This window comes from Nerophis lumbriciformis, linkage group LG03 (genome assembly GCF_033978685.3).
Source record: "Nerophis lumbriciformis linkage group LG03, RoL_Nlum_v2.1, whole genome shotgun sequence".
Lineage (NCBI taxonomy): Eukaryota > Metazoa > Chordata > Actinopteri > Syngnathiformes > Syngnathidae > Nerophis > Nerophis lumbriciformis.
The window spans coordinates 34,620,001-34,639,233 of record NC_084550.2 but is presented as its reverse complement, the minus strand read 5'-3'; the positions used below and the strand labels follow the sequence as shown (position 1 = coordinate 34,639,233).

General features: G+C 37.9%; 1 protein-coding gene across 2 annotated transcripts in view; it reads right to left on the bottom strand.

Moving 5' to 3' along the window:
• Nucleotides 1-19,233, bottom strand: part of magi3b (membrane associated guanylate kinase, WW and PDZ domain containing 3b) — a 480,566-nt gene that overhangs the window by 126,370 nt on the left and 334,963 nt on the right. For both annotated transcript variants that reach the window (XM_061937657.1, XM_061937658.1), the window contains exon 7: nucleotides 11,846-11,903. In XM_061937657.1, coding sequence (XP_061793641.1) covers nucleotides 11,846-11,903 — 58 coding nt within the window. The remainder of the gene's footprint in view (nucleotides 1-11,845; nucleotides 11,904-19,233) is intronic.

The following is a 19,233-nucleotide window of genomic DNA, read 5'->3' as shown; positions in this document are numbered from 1 at the left end:
CAATGTCCCCACAAAGAATGATAAAAACAACTGATATATTCTTGATTGCCAAAACAAAGTAGATGTGGGAAATATCGCTCAAAGGAAGACATGAAACAGCTACAGGAAAATACCAAAAAAAGAGGAAAAGCCACCAAAATAGGAGCGCAAGACAAGAACTAAAACACTACACACAGGAAAACAGCAAAAAACTCAAAATAAGTCACAGAGTGATGTGACTGTACACCTACTTTGAGACAAGAGCTATAGTGATGCATGCTTGGTTATGCTTTAAAGTCATATCCAACAATTGCGACGACGACTTTTTAACTGAGTTTCGTTTTTTAATGATTTCTACTGGTGGTGTGCCTCCGCATTTTTTCAACGCAAATAATGTGCCTTGGCTCGAAAAAAGGTTGAAAAACACTGCTCGAGTGTACCGTGAGATGTTGTCTGGTGTGCCGTGGGAAATTATGTAATTTCACCTAATTGGGTTAAAAATATTTCTTGCAGACCAGTAATTATAATGTGCCGTTGTTGAGTGTCGGTGCTGTCTAAAGCTGGGCAGAGTAACCGTGTAATACTCTTCCATATCAGTAGGTGGCAGCAGGTAACCAATTGCTTTGTAGATGTGGGAAACAGCGGGAGGCAGGGTGCAGGTAAAAAGGTGTCTCATGCTTAAACCAAAAATAAACAAAAGGTGAGTGCCCCTAAGAAAAGGCATTGAAGCTTAGGGAAGGCTATGCAGAACAAGACTAAAGCTGAACTGGCTACAAAGTAAACAAAAACAGAATGCTGGATGACAGCAAAGACTTACTGTGGAGCAGTAAGTCCCCACAATGTACATCCGAACATGACATGACAATCAACAATGTCCCCACAAAGAAGGATAAAAACTACTGAAATCTTCTTGATTGCTAAAACAAAAGTAGATGCGGCAAATGTCGCTCAAAGGAAGACATGAAATTGCTACAGGAAAATACCAAAAAAAGAGGAAAAGCCACCAAAATAGGAGCGCAAGACAAGAACTAAAACACTACACAGAGGAAAACAGCAAAAAACTCAAAATAAGTCACAGAGTGATGTGACTGTACACCTACTTTGAGACAAGAGCTATATTGATGCATGCTTGGTTATGCTTTAAAGTCATATCCAACAATTGCGACGACAACTTTTTACTGTCAACTGAGTTTCGTTTTTTAATGATTTCTACTGGTGGTGTGCTTCCGCATTTTTTCAACGCAAAAAATATGTGCATTGGCTCAAAAAAGGTTGAAAAACACTGCACTAGTGTACCGTGAGATGTTGTCTGGTGTCCCGTGGGAAATTATGTAAATTCACCTATTTGGGTTAAAAATATTTGTTGCAGACCAGTAATTATAATGTGCCGTTGTTGAGTGTCGGTGCTGTCTAGAGCTCGGCAGAGTAACCGTGTAATACTCTTCCATATCAGTAGGTGGCAGCAGGTAGCTAATTTCTTTGTAGATGTGGGAAACAGCGGGAGGCAGTGTGGCGGTAAAAAGGTGTCTAATGCTTAAACCAAAAAATAAACAAAAGGTGAGTGCCCCTAAGAAAAGGCATCAAAGCTTAGGGAAGGCTATGCAAAACTGAACTGGCTACAAAGTAAACAAAAACAGAATGCTGGACGACGGCAAAGACTTACTGTGGAGCAAAGACAAAGTACATCCGAACATGACATGACAATCAACAATGTCCCCACAAAGAAGGATAAAAACAACTGAAATATTCTTGATTGCTAAAACAAAATAGATGCGGGAAATATCGCTCAAAGGAAGACATGAAACTGCTAGAGGAAAAGCCACCAAAATAGGAGCGCAAGACAAGAACTAAAACACTACACACAGGAAAACAGTAAGAAACTCAAAAAAAGTCACAGAGTGATGTGACTGTACACCTACTTTGAGACAAGAGCGATAGTGATGCATGCTTGGTTATGCTTTAAAGTCATATCAAAAAATTGCGACGACGACTTTTTACTGTCAACTAAGTTCCGTTTTATAGTGATTTCTACTGGTGGTGTGCTTCTGCATTTTTTCAACGCAAAAAATATGTGCCTTGGCTCGAAAAAAGGTTGAAAAACACTGCACTAGTGTACCGTGAGATGTTGTCTGGTGTGCCGTGGGAAATTATGTAATTTCACCTATTTGGGTTAAAAATATTTGTTGCAGACCAGTAATTATAATGTGCCGTTGTTGAGTGTCGGTGCTGTCTAGAGCTCGGCAGAGTAACCGTGTAATACTCTTCCATATCAGTAGGTGGCAGCAGGTAGCTAATTGCTTTGTAGATGTCGGAAACAGCGGGAGTCAAGTGAAGGTGTCTAATGCTAAAACCAAAAATAAACAAAAGGTGAGTGCCACTAAGAAAAGGCATTGAAGCTTAGGGAAGGCTATGCAAAACTGAACTGGCTACAAAGTAAACAAAAACGGAATGCTGGACGACAGCAAAGACTTACTGTGGAGCAAAGACGGCGTCCACAATGTGCATCCGAACTTGACATGACAATCAACAATGTCCCCACAATGAAGGATAAAAACAACTGAAATATTCTTGATTGCTAAAACAAAGTAGATGCGGGAAATATCGCTCAAAGGAAGACATGAAACTGCTACAGGAAAATACCAAAAAAAGAGAAAAAGCCACCAAAATAGGAGCGCAAGACAAGAACTAAAACACTACACAGAGGAAAACAGCAAAAAACTCAAAATAAGTCACAGAGTGATGTGACTGTACACCTACTTTGAGACAAGAGCTATATTGATGCATGCTTGGTTATGCTTTAAAGTCATATCCAACAATTGCGACGACAACTTTTTACTGTCAACTGAGTTTCGTTTTTTAATGATTTCTACTGGTGGTGTGCTTCCGCATTTTTTCAACGCAAAAAATATGTGCATTGGCTCAAAAAAGGTTGAAAAACACTGTACTAGTGTACCGTGAGATGTTGTCTGGTGTCCCGTGGGAAATTATGTAAATTCACCTATTTGGGTTAAAAATATTTCTTGCAGACCAGTAATTATAATGTGCCGTTGTTGAGTGTCGGTGCTGTCTAGAGCTCGGCAGAGTAACCGTGTAATACTCTTCCATATCAGTAGGTGGCAGCAGGTAGCTAATTTCTTTGTAGATGTGGGAAACAGCGGGAGGCAGGGTGCAGGTAAAAAGGTGTCTAATGCTTAAACCAAAAAATAAACAAAAGGTGAGTGCCCCTAAGAAAAGGCATCAAAGCTTAGGGAAGGCTATGCAAAACTGAACTGGCTACAAAGTAAACAAAAACAGAATGCTGGACGAGAGCAAAGACTTACTGTGGAGCAAAGACAAAGTACATCCGAACATGACATGACAATCAACAATGTCCCCACAAAGAAGGATAAAAACAACTGAAATATTCTTGATTGCTAAAACAAAATAGATGCGGGAAATATCGCTCAAAGGAAGACATGAAACTGCTAGAGGAAAAGCCACCAAAATAGGAGCGCAAGACAAGAACTAAAACACTACACACAGGAAAACAGTAAGAAACTCAAAAAAAGTCACAGAGTGATGTGACTGTACACCTACTTTGAGACAAGAGCGATAGTGATGCATGCTTGGTTATGCTTTAAAGTCATATCCAAAAATTGCGACGACGACTTTTTACTGTCAACTAAGTTTCGTTTTATAGTGATTTCTACTGGTGGTGTGCTTCTGCATTTTTTCAACGCAAAAAATATGTGCCTTGGCTCGAAAAAAGGTTGAAAAACACTGCACTAGTGTACCGTGAGATGTTGTCTGGTGTGCCGTGGGAAATTATGTAATTTCACCTATTTGGGTTAAAAATATTTGTTGCAGACCAGTAATTATAATGTGCCGTTGTTGAGTGTCGGTGCTGTCTAGAGCTCGGCAGAGTAACCGTGTAATACTCTTCCATATCAGTAGGTGGCAGCAGGTAGCTAATTACTTTGTAGATGTCGGAAACAGCGGGAGTCAAGTGAAGGTGTCTAATGCTAAAACCAAAAATAAACAAAAGGTGAGTGCCCCTAAGAAAAGGCATTGAAGCTTAGGGAAGGCTATGCAAAACTGAACTGGCTACAAAGTAAACAAAAACGGACTGCTGGACGACAGCAAAGACTTACTGTGGAGCAAAGACGGCGTCCACAATGTGCATCCGAACTTGACATGACAATCAACAATGTCCCCACAATGAAGGATAAAAACAACTGAAATATTCTTGATTGCTAAAACAAAGTAGATGCGGGAAATATCGCTCAAAGGAAGACATGAAACTGCTACAGGAAAATACCAAAAAAAGAGAAAAAGCCACCAAAATAGGAGCGCAAGACAAGAACTAAAACACTACACACAGGAAAACAGCAAAAAACTCAAAATAAGTCACAGAGTGATGTGACTGTACACCTACTTTGAGACAAGAGCTATAGTGATGCATGCTTGGTTATGCTTTAAAGTCATATCCAACAATTGCGACGACAACTTTTTACTGTCAACTAAGTTTCGTTTTATAGTGATTTCTACTGGTGGTGTGCTTCCGCATTTTTTCAACGCAAAAAATATGTGCATTGGCTCAAAAAAGGTTGAAAAACACTGCACTAGTATACCGTGAGATGTTGTCTGGTGTGCCGTGGGAAATTATGTAAATTCACCTATTTGGGTTAAAAATATTTGTTGCAGACCAGTAATTATAATGTGCCGTTGTTGAGTGTCGGTGCTGTCTAGAGCTTGAGTGAGTAACCGTGTAATACTCTTCCATATCAGTAGGTGGCAGCCGGTAGCCAATTGCTTTGTAGATGTCGGAAACAGTGGGAGGCAGTGTGCAGGTAAAAAGGTGTCTCAAGCTAAAACCAAAAATAAACAAAAGGTGGGTGCCCCTAAAAAAAAGCGTAGAAGCTTAGGGAAGTTTATGCAGAACGAAACTAAAACTGAACTGGCTACAAAGTAAACAAAAACAGAATGCTGGACGACAGCAAAGACTTACTGTGGAGCAGTAAGTCCCCACAATGAAGGATAAAAACAACTGAAATATTCTTGATTGTTAAAACAAAGTAGATGCGGGAAATATCGCTTAAAGGAAGACATGAAACTGCTACAGGAAAATACGAAAAAAAGAGGAAAAGCCACCAAAATAGGAGCGCAAAACAAGGACTAAAAAAAAAACACAGGAAAACAGCAAAAAACTCAAAATAGTTCACAGAGTGATGTGACTGTACACCTACTTTGAGACAAGAGCTATATTGATGCATGCTTGGTTATGCTTTAAAGTCCTTCCATCCATCCATTTTCTACCGCTTATTCCCTTTGGGGTCGCGGGGGGCGCTGGAGCCTATCTCAGCTACAATCGGGCGGAAGGCGGGGTACACCCTGGACAAGTCGCCACCTCATCGCAGGGCCAACACAGATAGACAGACAACATTCACACTCACATCCACACACTAGGGCCAATTTTAGTGTTGCCAATCAACTTATCCCCAGGTGCATGTCTTTGGAAGTGGGAGGAAGCCGGAGTACCCGGAGGGAACCAACGCAGTCACGGGGAGGACATGCAAACTCCACACAGAAAGATCCCGAGCCCGGGATTGAACCCAAGACTACTCAGGACCTTCGTATTGTGAGGCAGATGCACTAACCCCTCTGCTACCGTGAAGCCCTGCTTTAAAGTCATATCCAACAAATGCGACGACAACTTTTTACTGTCAACTGAGTTTCGTTTTTTAGGGATTTCTACTGGTGGTGTGCCTCCGCATTTTTTCAACGCAAATAATGTGCCTTGGCTCGAAAAAAGGTTGAAAAACACTGCACTAGTGTACCGTGAGATGTTGTCTGGTATGCCGTGGGAAATTATGTAATTTCACCTAATTAGGTTAAAAATATTTGTGGCAAACCAGTAATTATAATGTGCCGTTGTTGAGTGTTGGTGCTGTCTAGAGCTGGGCAGAGTAACCGTGTAATACTCTTTAATATCAGTAGGTGGCAGCAGGTAGCTAATTGCTTTGTAGATGTCGGAAACAGCGGGAGGCAGGGTGCAGGTAAAAAGGTGTCTCATGCTTAAACCAAAAATAAACAAAAGGTGAGTGCCCCTAAGAAAAGGCATTGAAGCTTAGGGAAGGCTATGCAAAACTGAACTGGCTACAAAGTAAACAAAAACAGAATGCTGGACGACAGCAAAGACTTACTGTGGAGCAAAGACGGCGTCCACAATGTACATCTGAACATGACATGACAATCAACAATGTCCCCACAAAGAAGGATAAAAACAACTGAAATATTCTTGATTGCTAAAACAAAGTAGATGCGGGAAATATCGCTCAAAGGAAGACATGAAACTGCTACAGGAAAATACCAAAAAAAAGAGGAAAAGCCACCAAAATAGGAGCGCAAGACAAGAACTAAAACACTACACACAGGAAAACAGCAAAACAAAACTCCAAATAAGTCAGGGTGTGATGTGACAGGTGGTGACAGTACACCTACTTTGAGACAAGAGCTATAGTGATGCATGCTTGGTTATGCTTTAAAGTCATATCCAACAATTGCGACGATGACTTTTTACTGTCAACTGAGTTTCGTTTTTTAGTGATTTCTACTGGTGGTGTGCCTCCGCATTTTTTCAACGCAAATAATGTGCCTTGAATCGAAAAAAGGTTGAAAAACACTGCACTAGTGTACCGTGAGATGTTGTCTGGTGTGCCGTGGAAAATTATGTAATTTCACCTAATTGGGTTAAAAATATTTCTTGCAGACCAGTAATTATAATGTGCCGTTGTTGAGTGTCGGTGCTGTCTAAAGATGGGCAGAGTAACCGTGTAATACTCTTCCATATCAGTAGGTGGCAGCAGGTAGCCAATTGCTTTGTAGATGTGGGAAACAGCGGGAGGCATAGTGCAGGTAAAAAGGTGTCTCATGCTTAAACCAAAAATAAACAAAAGGTGAGTGCCCCTAAGAAAAGGTATTGAAGCTTAGGGAAGGCTATGCAGAACAAAACTAAAACTGAACTGGCTACAAGTAAACAAAAACAGAATGCTGGACGACAGCAAAGACTTACTGTGGAGCAGTAAGTCCCCACAATGAAGGATAAAAACAACTGAAATATTCTTGATTGCTAAAACAAAGTAGATGTGGGAAATAACGCTCAAAGGAAGACATGAAACTGCTACAGAAAAATACCAAAAAAAGAGGAAAAGCCACCAAAATAGGAGCGCAAAACAAGAACTAAAACACTACACACAGGAAAATAGCAAAAAACTCCAAATAAGTCAGGGTGTGATGTGACAGGTGGTGACAGTACACCTACTTTGAGACAAGAGCTATAGTGATGCATGCTTGGTTATGCTTTAAAGTCATATCCAACAATTGCGACGACGACTTTTTACTGTCAACTAAGTTTCGTTTTATAGTGATTTCTACTGGTGGTGTGCCTCCGCATTTTTTCAACGCAAATAATGTGCCTTGGCTCGAAAAAAGGTTGAAAAACACTGCACTAGTGTACCGTGAGATGTTGTCTGGTGTGCCGTGGGAAATTATGTAATTTCACCTAATTAGGTTAAAAATATTTGTTGCAGACCAGTAATTATAATGTGCCGTTGTTGAGTGTCGGTGCTGTCTAGAGCTGGGCAGAGTAACCGTGTAATACTCTTCCATATCAGCAGGTGGCAGCAGGTAGCTAATTGCTTTGTAGATGTGGGAAACAGCGGGAGGCAGGGTGCAGGTAAAAAGGTGTCTAATGCTTAAACCAAAAAATAAACAAAAGGTGAGTGCCCCTAAGAGAAAGCGTCGAAGCTTAGGGAAGGTAATGCAGAACAAAACTAAAACTGAACTGGCAACAAAGTAAACAAAAACAGAATGCTGGATGACAGCAAAGACTTACTGTGGAGCAGTAAGTCCCCACAATGAAGGATAAAAACTACTGAAATCTTCTTGATTGCTAAAACAAAGTAGATGCGGGAAATATCGCTCAAAGGAAGACATGAAACTGCTACAGGAAAATACCAAAAAAAGAGGAAAAGCCACCAAAATAGGAGCGCAAGACAAGAACTAAAACACTACACACAGGAAAACAGCAAAAAACTCAAAATAAGTCACAGAGTGATGTGACTGTACACCTACTTTGAGACAAGAGCTATAGTGATGCATGCTCGGTTATGCTTTAAAGTCATATCCAACAATTGCGACGACGACTTTTTAACTGAGTTTCGTTTTTTAATGATTTCTACTGGTGGTGTGCCTCCGCATTTTTTCAAAGCAAAAAATGTGCCTTGGCTCGAAAAAAGGTTGAAAAACACTGCACTAGTGTACCGTGAGATGTTGTCTGGTGTGCCGTGGGAAATTATGTAATTTCACCTATTTGGGTTAAAAATATTTGTTGCAGACCAGTAATTATAATGTGCCGTTGTTGGGTGTCGGTGCTGTTGAGATGAAAAATCATCTCCATAGAGCTTTTCAACAGATGGAAGCATGTAGTGCTCTAAAATCTCTTGGTACACAGCTGCATTGACTCTGGTCTTGATGAAACACAGTGGACCAACACCAGCAGCTGACATGGCTCCCCAAACCATTGCTGACTGTGGGAACTTCACACTGGCTTTCAAGCAACTTGGATTTTGCTCCTATCCAGCCTTCCTCCGGACTCTAGCGCCTTGACTTCCAAATGAAATACAAAACTTGCTTTCGTCTGAAAACAGGACTCTGCAACTGTCCAGTGCTTCAAGCCCAAGTCAGCCCAAGACGCTTCTTCCGTTGTCTTGAGTTCAGGAGCGACTTGACCATGGGAATACGGCTACATGCTTCCATCTATTGAAAAGCTCTATGGAGATGATGATTTCATTTTCCAGCATGTTCCAGCAGTGCCAAAACCACCAGTAACTGGCGTACTGACCATGGCATTACTGTCCTCGATTGGCCTGCCAACTCCCCTGACCTGAACCCCATAGAGAATTTGTGAAGAAGAAGCTGAAAGACACCAGACCCAATAATGCAAATGAGCTAAAGGCCGCTATTGAAGCATCCTGGGCATCCATAACACCTTAGCAATGCCACAGGCTGATTGCCTCCATGCCACGCCGCATTGATGCAGTAATCCGTGCAAAAGGATTCCCAACCAAGTACTGCGTGCATTAATTGACATTTTCAAATGTTTGATTTTGTTTTGCTGTTATAAATCTTTATTTTTTACTATGGTCTGAGGAAATATTTTTTGAGATGGGATTTTTGAGTTTTCTTAAGCTGTATGCCAAAATCAGCAATATTAAAATAATAAAAGGCTTTCAATATTTCAGTTGATGTGTAATGAATCCAGAATGTATGACATTTTCATGTTTTTAGTTGCATTACAGAAAATAAAGGACTTTATCACAATATTCTAATTTTCAGTCATATATATATATATATATATATATATATATATATATATATATATATACACAATTATTTTACTCTTTTAATTTATTACTAAAATTATTTGATTCTCTTAATTTAGTAGTAAAATTATTTGACTCTCTTAATTTAGTAGTACAATTATTTGACTCTCTTAATTTATTAGTAAAATTATTTGACTCTTTTAATTTAGTAGTAAAATTAGTTGACTATTTTAATTTAGTCATACAATTATTTGACTCTCTTAATTTAGTAGTAAAATTATTTGACTCTTAATTTAGTAGTAAAATTATTTGACTCTTTGAATTTAGTAGTAAAATTTATTGTACTTTCTTTTAATTTAGTAGTAAAATTATTTGACTCTTTTAATTTAGTATTAAAATGTATTGTACTTTCTTTTAATTTAGTAGTAAAATTATTTGACTCTTTTAATTTAGTAGTAAAATTTATTGTACTTTCTTTTAATTTAGTAGTAAAATTATTAGCCTCTCTTTTAATTTAGTATTACAATTATTTGACTCTCTTAATTTAGTAGTACAATTATTTGACTCTCTTAATTTATTAGTAAAATTATTTGACTCTTTTAATTTAGTAGTAAAATTAGTTGACTATTTTAATTTAGTCATACAATTATTTGACTCTCTTAATTTAGTAGTACAATTATTTGACTCTTTTAATTTAGTCGTAAAATTATTTGACTCTTAATTTAGTAGTAAAATTTATTGTACTTTATTTTAATTTAGTAGTAAAATTATTAGCCTTTCTTTTAATTTAGTAGTAAAATTATTTGACTCTCTTAATTTAGTAGTACAATTATTTGACTCTCTTAATTTATTAGTAAAATTATTTGACTCTTAATTGAGTAGTAAAATTAGTTGACTATTTTAATTTAGTCATACAATTATTTGACTCTCTTAATTTAGTAGTAAAATTATTTGACTCTTTTAATTTAGTAGTAAAATTTATTGTACTTTCTTTTAATTTAGTAGTAAAATTATTTGACTCTTTTAATTTAGTAGTAAAATTTATTGTACTTTCTTTTAATTTAGTAGTAAAATTATTTGACTCTTTTAATTTAGTAGTAAAATTTATTGTACTTTCTTTTAATTTAGTAGTAAAATTATTAGCCTCTCTTTTAATTTAGTAGTACAATTATTTGACTCTCTTAATTTAGTAGTACAATTATTTGACTCTCTTAATTTATTAGTAAAATTATTTGACTCTTTTAATTTAGTAGTAAAATTAGTTGACTATTTTAATTTAGTCATACAATTATTTGACTCTTAATTTAGTAGTAAAATTATTTGACTCTTTTAATTTAGTGATAACATTATTTGACTCTTTTAATTTAGTAGTAAAATTTATTGTACTTTCTTTTAATTTAGTAGTAAAATTATTTGACTCTTTTAATTTAGTAGTAAAATGTATTATACTTTCTTTTAATTTAGTAGTAAAATTATTAGCCTCTCTTTTAATTTAGTATTAAAATTATTAGCCTCTCTTTTAATTTAGTATTAAAATTATTTGACTCTCTTAATTTAGTAGTACAATTATTTGACTCTCTTAATTTATTAGTAAAATTATTTGACTCTTAATTTAGTAGTAAAATTAGTTGACTATTTTAATTTAGTCATACAATTATTTGACTCTCTTAATTTAGTAGTAAAATTATTTGACTCTTTTAATTTAGTAGTAAAATTATTTGACTCTTTTAATTTAGTAGTAAAATGTATTGTACTTTCTTTTAATTTGGTAGTAAAATTATTTGACTCTTAATTTAGTAGTAAAATTTATTGTACTTTCTTTTAATTTAGTAGTAAAATTATTAGCCTCTCTTTTAATTTAGTAGTAAAATTATTTGACTCTCTTAATTTAGTAGTACAATTATTTGACTCTCTTAATTTATTAGTAAAATTATTTGACTCTTTTAATTTAGTAGTAAAATTAGTTGACTATTTTAATTTAGTCATACAATTATTTGACTCTCTTAATTTAGTAGTAAAATTATTTGACTCTTTTAATTTAGTAGTAAAATTATTTGACTCTTTTAATTTAGTAGTAAAATTTATTGTACTTTCTTTTAATTTAGTAGTAAAATTATTTGACAATTTTAATTTAGTAGTAAAATTTATTGTACTTTCTTTTAATTTAGTAGTAAAATTATTAGCCTCTCTTTTAATTTAGTAGTAAAATTATTTGACTGTATTTTGCACGTATTATATAGTGGACTTTGCACGCAGTTGCAATTCCATTAGATGGCAGTAGTAGTGTCCATGCTGTGATGTGTTGCCTAGCTGGAAAGTAGTCTTTGCCATTAAGCTCGACTTAGATTTTTGTTGTGCCCTAAAACGTGTTTATACTGTCATTATTCCAAAAAAGGATACATGTTTATTTTTTTTAGACGGTTTTGATGCATGCTAGGGTGTGGCTAATGCACACGACCACGCTCCCTGGTGTGATGTTTTCTGCGCATCGGCAAGAGACTTACTCAACGTAGTAGGTTCCGTACTGCGGGTCGTCAATTTCCTCCCAGCCGTAAGGTAACTCTGCAGGGAGAGAGAGAAGGGGCACATCAACATCATCATCATCATCATCATCATCATCATCATCATCATCATCATCATGGTCAACATCACGAAGGGCCGGTGATGTTTGACTTGGACAGTGTTGCAGCACGGAGTGGAGGCCGTGGAATCAGACTGGGATCATTTCGGGGATGAAGAGATCAGGCAGGAGGAGAGGAACAAAGGAGAGAGAGAGAGAGTAGCTCTTCATGCGAGATGAAGCTTGAGAGCTGCTTTTCATACAACTTGCTTCTCCTCCGCCTGGAAGAATCCATTTAAAAAAAACAAAGCGCCGGGTGCACTTCCGTCGCATTAGCACCCTGAGATATGAGGACATCGTTAAAATTCATCAAACCGGACTGGAGTGAGGATCGTTGACATGTTCAGGTCACGACTTGACTCCAAATTGCAGCACAATGCTGACTGTATGAATATCAAACTTTATTTACACAGCACTGTTCACACACAGGCGAGTGGCAAACGGCGTTTAAAAAAATAAAGATATGGCGGTCATATCTTCTTGTCAACAAAAGGGGTATTGTTTGGATGGCAAGTTTGTCACAATAATCATTGGTTTGTTGTTCAGTATTCCCATCGCGTACGTGTACGTATGTTGTTGTCTGCTGTGTCACAGTGCGATGTCACCTCCTCCTGTTTGATATCAAGTTCATTTTAGTGCGATACTGCTCGTTGCTTCCACCGGTAAAAAGATATTTCCTGCATTGACGCTGTCTTGTTGTCGACATGAATAACACCACATCTAAAGTAGCGTGCCACGTTACATCGAGCAATCGCTAACGGCGTTGTAAGAATGAAAGACGGAGGTTCGAAGACGATCAGATACCATCGTAGTTCCGACCATAAACAATGCCAACTAGCGATCCGGCAACGTTATACCCATGACCTGCCGGGCAGCGTCCGGGAAACCAAAGTCTTTGGGTTGCAAACCTGAAACTTAAACAGTTAATTAATGTAATTAAGTAATACATTGACAAGACTCAGCAACATCGCATGGACATCGGGGACGGTACCTCTGGATTGGCAGACCGGGGCGGTGGTTCCTCTCTTTAAGAAGGGGAACCGGAGGGTGTGTTCCAACTATCGTGGGATCACACTCCTCAGCCTTCACGGTAAGGTCTATTCAGGTGTACTGGAGAGGAGGCTACGCCGGATAGTCCAACCTCGGATTCAGGAGGAACAGTGTGGTTTTCGTCCTGGTCATGGAACTGTGGACCAGCTCTATACTCTCGGCAGGGTCCTTGAGGGTGCATGGGAGTTTGCCCAACCAGTCTACATGTGCTTTGTGGACTTGGAGAAGGCATTCCACCGTGTCCCTCGGGAAGTCCTGTGGGGAGTGCTCAGAGAGTATGGGGTATCGGACTGTCTGATTGTGGCGGTCCGCTCCCTGTACGATCAGTGTCAGAGCTTGGTCCGCATTGCCGGCAGTAAGTCGGACACGTTTCCAGTGAGGGTTGGACTCCGCCAAGGCTGCCCTTTGTCACCCATTCTGTCCATAACTTTTATGGACAGAACTTCTAGGGGAAGTCAAAGCGTTGAGGGGATTCGGTTTGGTGGCTGAAGGATTAGGTCTCTGCTTTTTGCAGATGATGTGGTCCTGATGGCTTCATCTGGCCAGGATCTTCAGCTCTCACTGGATCGGTTCGCGACTGGGATGAGAATCAGCACCTCCAAGTTCGAGTCCATGGTTCTTGCCCGGAAAAGGGTGAAGTGCCATCTCCAGGTTGGGGAGGAGACCCTGCCCCAAGTGGAGGAGTTCAAGTACCTCGGAGTCTTGTTCACGAGTGAGGGAAGAGTGGATCGTGAGATCAACAGGCGGATCGGTGCGGCGTCTTCAGTAATGCGGACGCTGTATCGATCCGTTGTGGTGAAGAAGGAGCTGAGCCGGAAGGCAAAGCTCTCAATTTACCGGTCGATCTACGTTCCCATCCTCACCTATGGTCATGAGCTTTGGGTTATGACCGAAAGGACAAGATCACGGGTACAAGCAGCCGAAATGAGTTTCCTCCGCCGAGTGGCGGGGCTCTCCCTTAGAGATAGGGTGAGAAGCTCTGCCATCCGGGAGGATCTCAAAGTAAAGCCGCTGTTCCTCCACATGGAGAGGAGCCAGATGAGGTGGTTCGGGCATCTGGTCAGGATGCCACCCGAACGCCTCCCTAGGGAGGTGTTTCGGGCACGTCCGACCGGTAGGAGTCCACGGGGAAGACCTAGGACACATTGGGAAGACTATTTCTCCCGGCTGGCATGGGAACGCCTCGGGATCCCCCGAGAAGAGCTGGACAAAGTGGCTGGGGAGAGGAAAGTCTGGGCTTCCCTGCTTAGGCTGCTGCCCCAGCGACCCGACCTCGGATAAGCGAAAGAAGATGGATGAATGGATGGAAGTAATTAATTAGATTACTCGTTGCCAGCAAAGGTAAGTTATCATATAACGCCGTTATTACGAACACTGGTTATCATGCTCCTAACTGTGTACCGACATTCCAGCGCTGAAATACGCAAAGCTTCTATTTTTGCCGGACAAATCCATTCAATTTAGTTGGACAGGATGTTATGCACAAAAACAAAGTACCCGGTTTACTTTCAAAATAAAATCACGGCGGATGGTATTTTACACTTCGAAAGGTCCTAATGGGTGACGATGAACATGGAGTCAACTTTTTAAAGGTTTAAATAATGATAAATGGGTTGTACTTGTATAGCGCTTTTCTACCTTCAAGGTACTCAAAGCGCTTTGACACTACTTCCACATTTACCCATTCACACACACATTCACACACTGATGGAGGGAGCTGCCATGCAAGGCGCTAACCAGCACCCATCAGGAGCAAGGGTGAAGTGTCTTGCTCAGGACACAACGGACATGACGAGGTTGGTACTAGGTGGGGATTGAACCAGGGACTCTCGGGTCGCGCACGGCCATTCTTCCACTGCGCCACGCCGTCCCTTTTCAGACAAAATGTCATCTTGTTGACACAAATGGACGAGGACATGCTGGTTCTGGAGGTCCAAAATGTAAGAAAAATGTACAGGCATACATAATGGGGACATGTGCCAAATACAGAGGTGGGTAGTAACGCGCTACATTTACTCCGTTACATCTACTTGAGTAACTTTTGGGATAAATTGTACTTCTAAGAGTAGTTTTAATGCAACATACTTTTACTTGAGTGTATTTATAGAGAAGAAACACTACTTTTACTCCGCTCCATTTATCTACATTCAGCACTGATTTTTATGGATCTGTTAGCACGCTTTGTTTGTTTTGGTTTGTCAGACAGACCTTCAAAGTAGGATCTATCGCATGCCAGCGTTTCACCAATCAAATGCAGTCACTGGTGACATTTGACTCCGTTTCACCAATCAAACAGAGCCAGGCGGTCACATGATCAACTGCACATAAAGTTTCAGCGGCAAACAACAAGCTTAAGCTTACATGAACTCAACTTCAAATTTGAGGAAGCACATCGCGGTAAGTAACGTTAGTAGATATTTTGGCTGTCACCATAGGCTGATGTTAGCTTCCCTGCTATGAATCACTGTCAAATGTACATCGTGAAGTGCACAGTGTGTTCCCAGGTGCAGTCCACACCTATCAGTTTATGGTTTGCGTAAAGGCTAACTTGTTATTTTCCTTTGTAATCTCTGCTGTTAAGTCATTGTGGCTCAATTTGCCTTAATTTATTTTATGTTAATGTATTATTATTTAATATATATTATTGTTTTAGTTGCTTAAGAGATATTCCTGGCTCCGAATTTGCTCATTGCTCCTTTCATGTTTTTGTGCATTATTTGTTGCCGTCATCATTAAACGAACAGGTTACTCATCAGTTACTCAGTACTTGAGTAGTTTTTTCACAACATACTTTTTACTTTTACTCAAGTAAATATTTGGGTGACTACTCCTTACTTTTACTTGAGTAATACATCTCTAAAGTAACAGTACTCTTACTTGAGTACAATTTCTGGCTACTCTACCCACCTCTGGCCAAATATCAGCTGATACGGAGACCGGAAAAACAGAAGACTGACTTTATTTATTCGGACCAGAATAAACGTTTTGTGGTTCGCTTTATTACTACTTCCTTCGTCACGCGATTAAGCGCGGATGTCGCAAGATCTCGTAAAAGTCAGCGCAATTTCGAGGTGAAGAAGGTGGAAATCCAGGGTGACATTTGTGCGTCTGGAAGGGCTCAAACGCAAGAAAACACAGAAAGTAAAACGTCTTTTCATGCAGGAGATACAGTAATGTATTTCCTAACAAACACCAAAAATAATTAATTTTCATTTATTTTAATCCGCTCCTTAAGCTATAAAATTATAAAAGGATTTTGCTGAATAGACAATATGTTTATTATCTTTCCCCGCCGTGCGCGTCCTTTTTAAACGTGCTAAATAAAACGCCAAAAAGTGCTCCCAAAATGGTGATGAGTGTTGATAAATCATGATGCGTGTGCTGAATAATTATTTTTGCGTTTTCTCCTCCCAGTATTGTGGGCCTTTTGTAGATCAGCATATATTTGGCATATTAACAAAGACCGAGACGCAAAATGGATTGCACGCCTTTTTGTGCTCACTTAACAGTCCACTTTGCACATGTTTAGCAGATCAGCTTTGTGTTTTAGTACACGCAAACCTTCAGTAAATCGGGCCCATAGTGATTTACGCAAAAAAAAGAACAAAGAGAAGAAAACACGGTATAGCGGTATAGCTCGGTTGGTAGAGCGGCCGTGCCAGCAATTTGAGGGTTCCAGGTTCGATCCCCGCTTCTGCCAACCTAGTCACTGCCGTTTGAGTCACGAGAGAAAAAGCGCTATATAAATATAATTCACTTCACATAAATACAAATGAACACACACACACTCGCACACAGCACTATTTACAATAGAAAAAAGTGAAAACTCAATGAATGCCATCTAAAGAATAGTAGGAATCATAGGATAAAATATATGTAAAAATTAATTATTTATATTTAATTTAATTTACATATATTTTATCCTACAATGAGTGAATGAAAACTAAACATTGAGAGAATAATGGTAGTTATAGGAATTAATCAAATAGAAAATAACACCATAATAAAAAAATAATAAAAAAAGAAGAAAAAAATGAGTTAAAGATGATCAGTAAAAAGCTTGATGAAAAAAGTGTGTCTTTAACCTTTAATTTTTATTTTTTATTTTTTTTTAATGGTAAAAGCAGGCCAGATAAGAAGGCGCTTGGCCATTAAGAAGTTTAAAAACTAATAATACAACTTTAAAATTCACCCTGAAGCGGTCAGGGAGCCAATGTAGTGATTTTAAAACTTGTGTAATGTGCTCCCGTCCCCTGGTCCTCGTCAGAACGCGTGCAGTTGAGTTCTGTAATAATTATAGACTTCTGATATTCTTTTTAGGAAGACCAGAGAGCATTACTTAATAAAATAGAAAATAACACCATAATAAATTTAAAAAATAAAAAATAAAACAAGAGTTAAAGATGATCAGTAAAAAGCTTGATGAAAAAAGTGTGTCTTTAACCTTTAGTTGTTTTTTTTGTTTTTTTTTAAATGGTAAAAGCAGGCCAGATAAAAAGGCGCATGGCCATTAAGAAGTTTAAAAACTAATAATAAATCTTTAAAATCCACCCTGAAGCGGACGGGGAGCCAATGTAGTGATTTTAAAACTTGTAAAATATATGCAAAAAATATGTAAAAAAATAATTATTTATAGCTAATTTTTACATATATTTTATCCTACAATGAGTGAATAAAAACTAAACATTGAGAGAATAATGGTAGTTATAGGAATTAATCAAATAGAAAATAACACCATAATAAAAAAATAAAAAATAAAAAAACGAGTTAAAGGTGATCAGTAAAAAGCTTGATGAAAAAAGTGTGTCTTTAACCTTTTATTTATTTATTTTATTTTTTTTAAATGGCAAAAGCAGGCCAGATAAGAAGGCGCATGGCCATTAAGAAGTTTAAAAACTAATAATACAACTTTAAAATTCACCCTGAAGCGGACGGGGAGCCAATGTAGTGATTTTAAAACTTGTGTAATGTGCTCCCGTCCCCTGGTCCTCGTCAGAATGCGTGCAGCTGAGTTCTGTAACAATTATAGACTTCTGATATTCTTTTTAGGAAGACCAGAGAGCATTACTTAATAAAATAGAAAATAACACCATAATAAATTAAAATAAATAAATAAATAAAACAACAGTTAAAGATGATCAGTAAAAAGCTTGATGAAAAAAGTGTGTCTTTAACCTTTAGTTTTGTTTTTTTTGTTTTTTAAATGGTACAAGCAGGCCAGATAAGAAGGCGCATGGCCATTAAGAAGTTTAAAAACTAATAATAAATCTTTAAAATCCACCCTGAAGCGGACGGGGAGCCAATGTAGTGATTTTAAAACTTGTAAAATATATGTAAAGAATAATTATTTATAGTTAATTTTTACATATATTTTATCCTACAATGAGTGAATAAAAACTAAGCATTGAGAGAATAATGGTAGTTATAGGAATTAATAAAATAGAAAATAACACCATAATAAATAAATAAATAAAAAAAAATTTTTTAAAAACGAGAGTTAAAGATGATCAGTAAAAAGCTTGATGAAAAAAGTGTGTCTTTAACCTTTAATTTTTTTTTTTAATGGCAAAAGCAGGCCAGATAAGAAGGCGCATGGCCATTAAGAAGTTTAAAAACTAATAATACAACTTTAAAATTCACCCTGAAGCGGACGGGGAGCCAATGTAGTGATTTTAAAACTTGTGTAATGTGCTCCCGTCCCCTGGTCCTCGTCAGAACGTGTGCAGCTGAGTTCTGTAATAATTATAGACTTCTGATAATCTTTTTAGGAAGACCAGAGAGCATTACTTAATAAAGTAGAAAATAACACCATAATAAATTAAAAAAATAAAAAATAAAACAAGAGTTAAAGATGATCAGTAAAAAGCTTGATGAAAAAAAGTGTCTTTAACCTTTAGTTTTTTTTTGTTTGTTTTTTAAATGGTAAAAGCAGGCCAGATAAGAAGGCGCATGGCCATTAAGAAGTTTAAAAATTAATAATACAACTTTAAAATTCACCCTGAAGCGGACGGGGAGCCAACGTAGTGATTTTAAAACTTGTGTAATGTGCTCCCGTCCCCTGGTCCTTGTCAGAATGTGTGCAGCTGAGTTCTGTAACAATTATAGACTTCTGATATTCTTTTTAGGAAGACCAGAGAGCATTACTTAATAAAATAGAAAATAACACCATAATAAATTTAAAAAAATAAATAAATAAAACAAGAGTTAAAGATGATCAGGAAA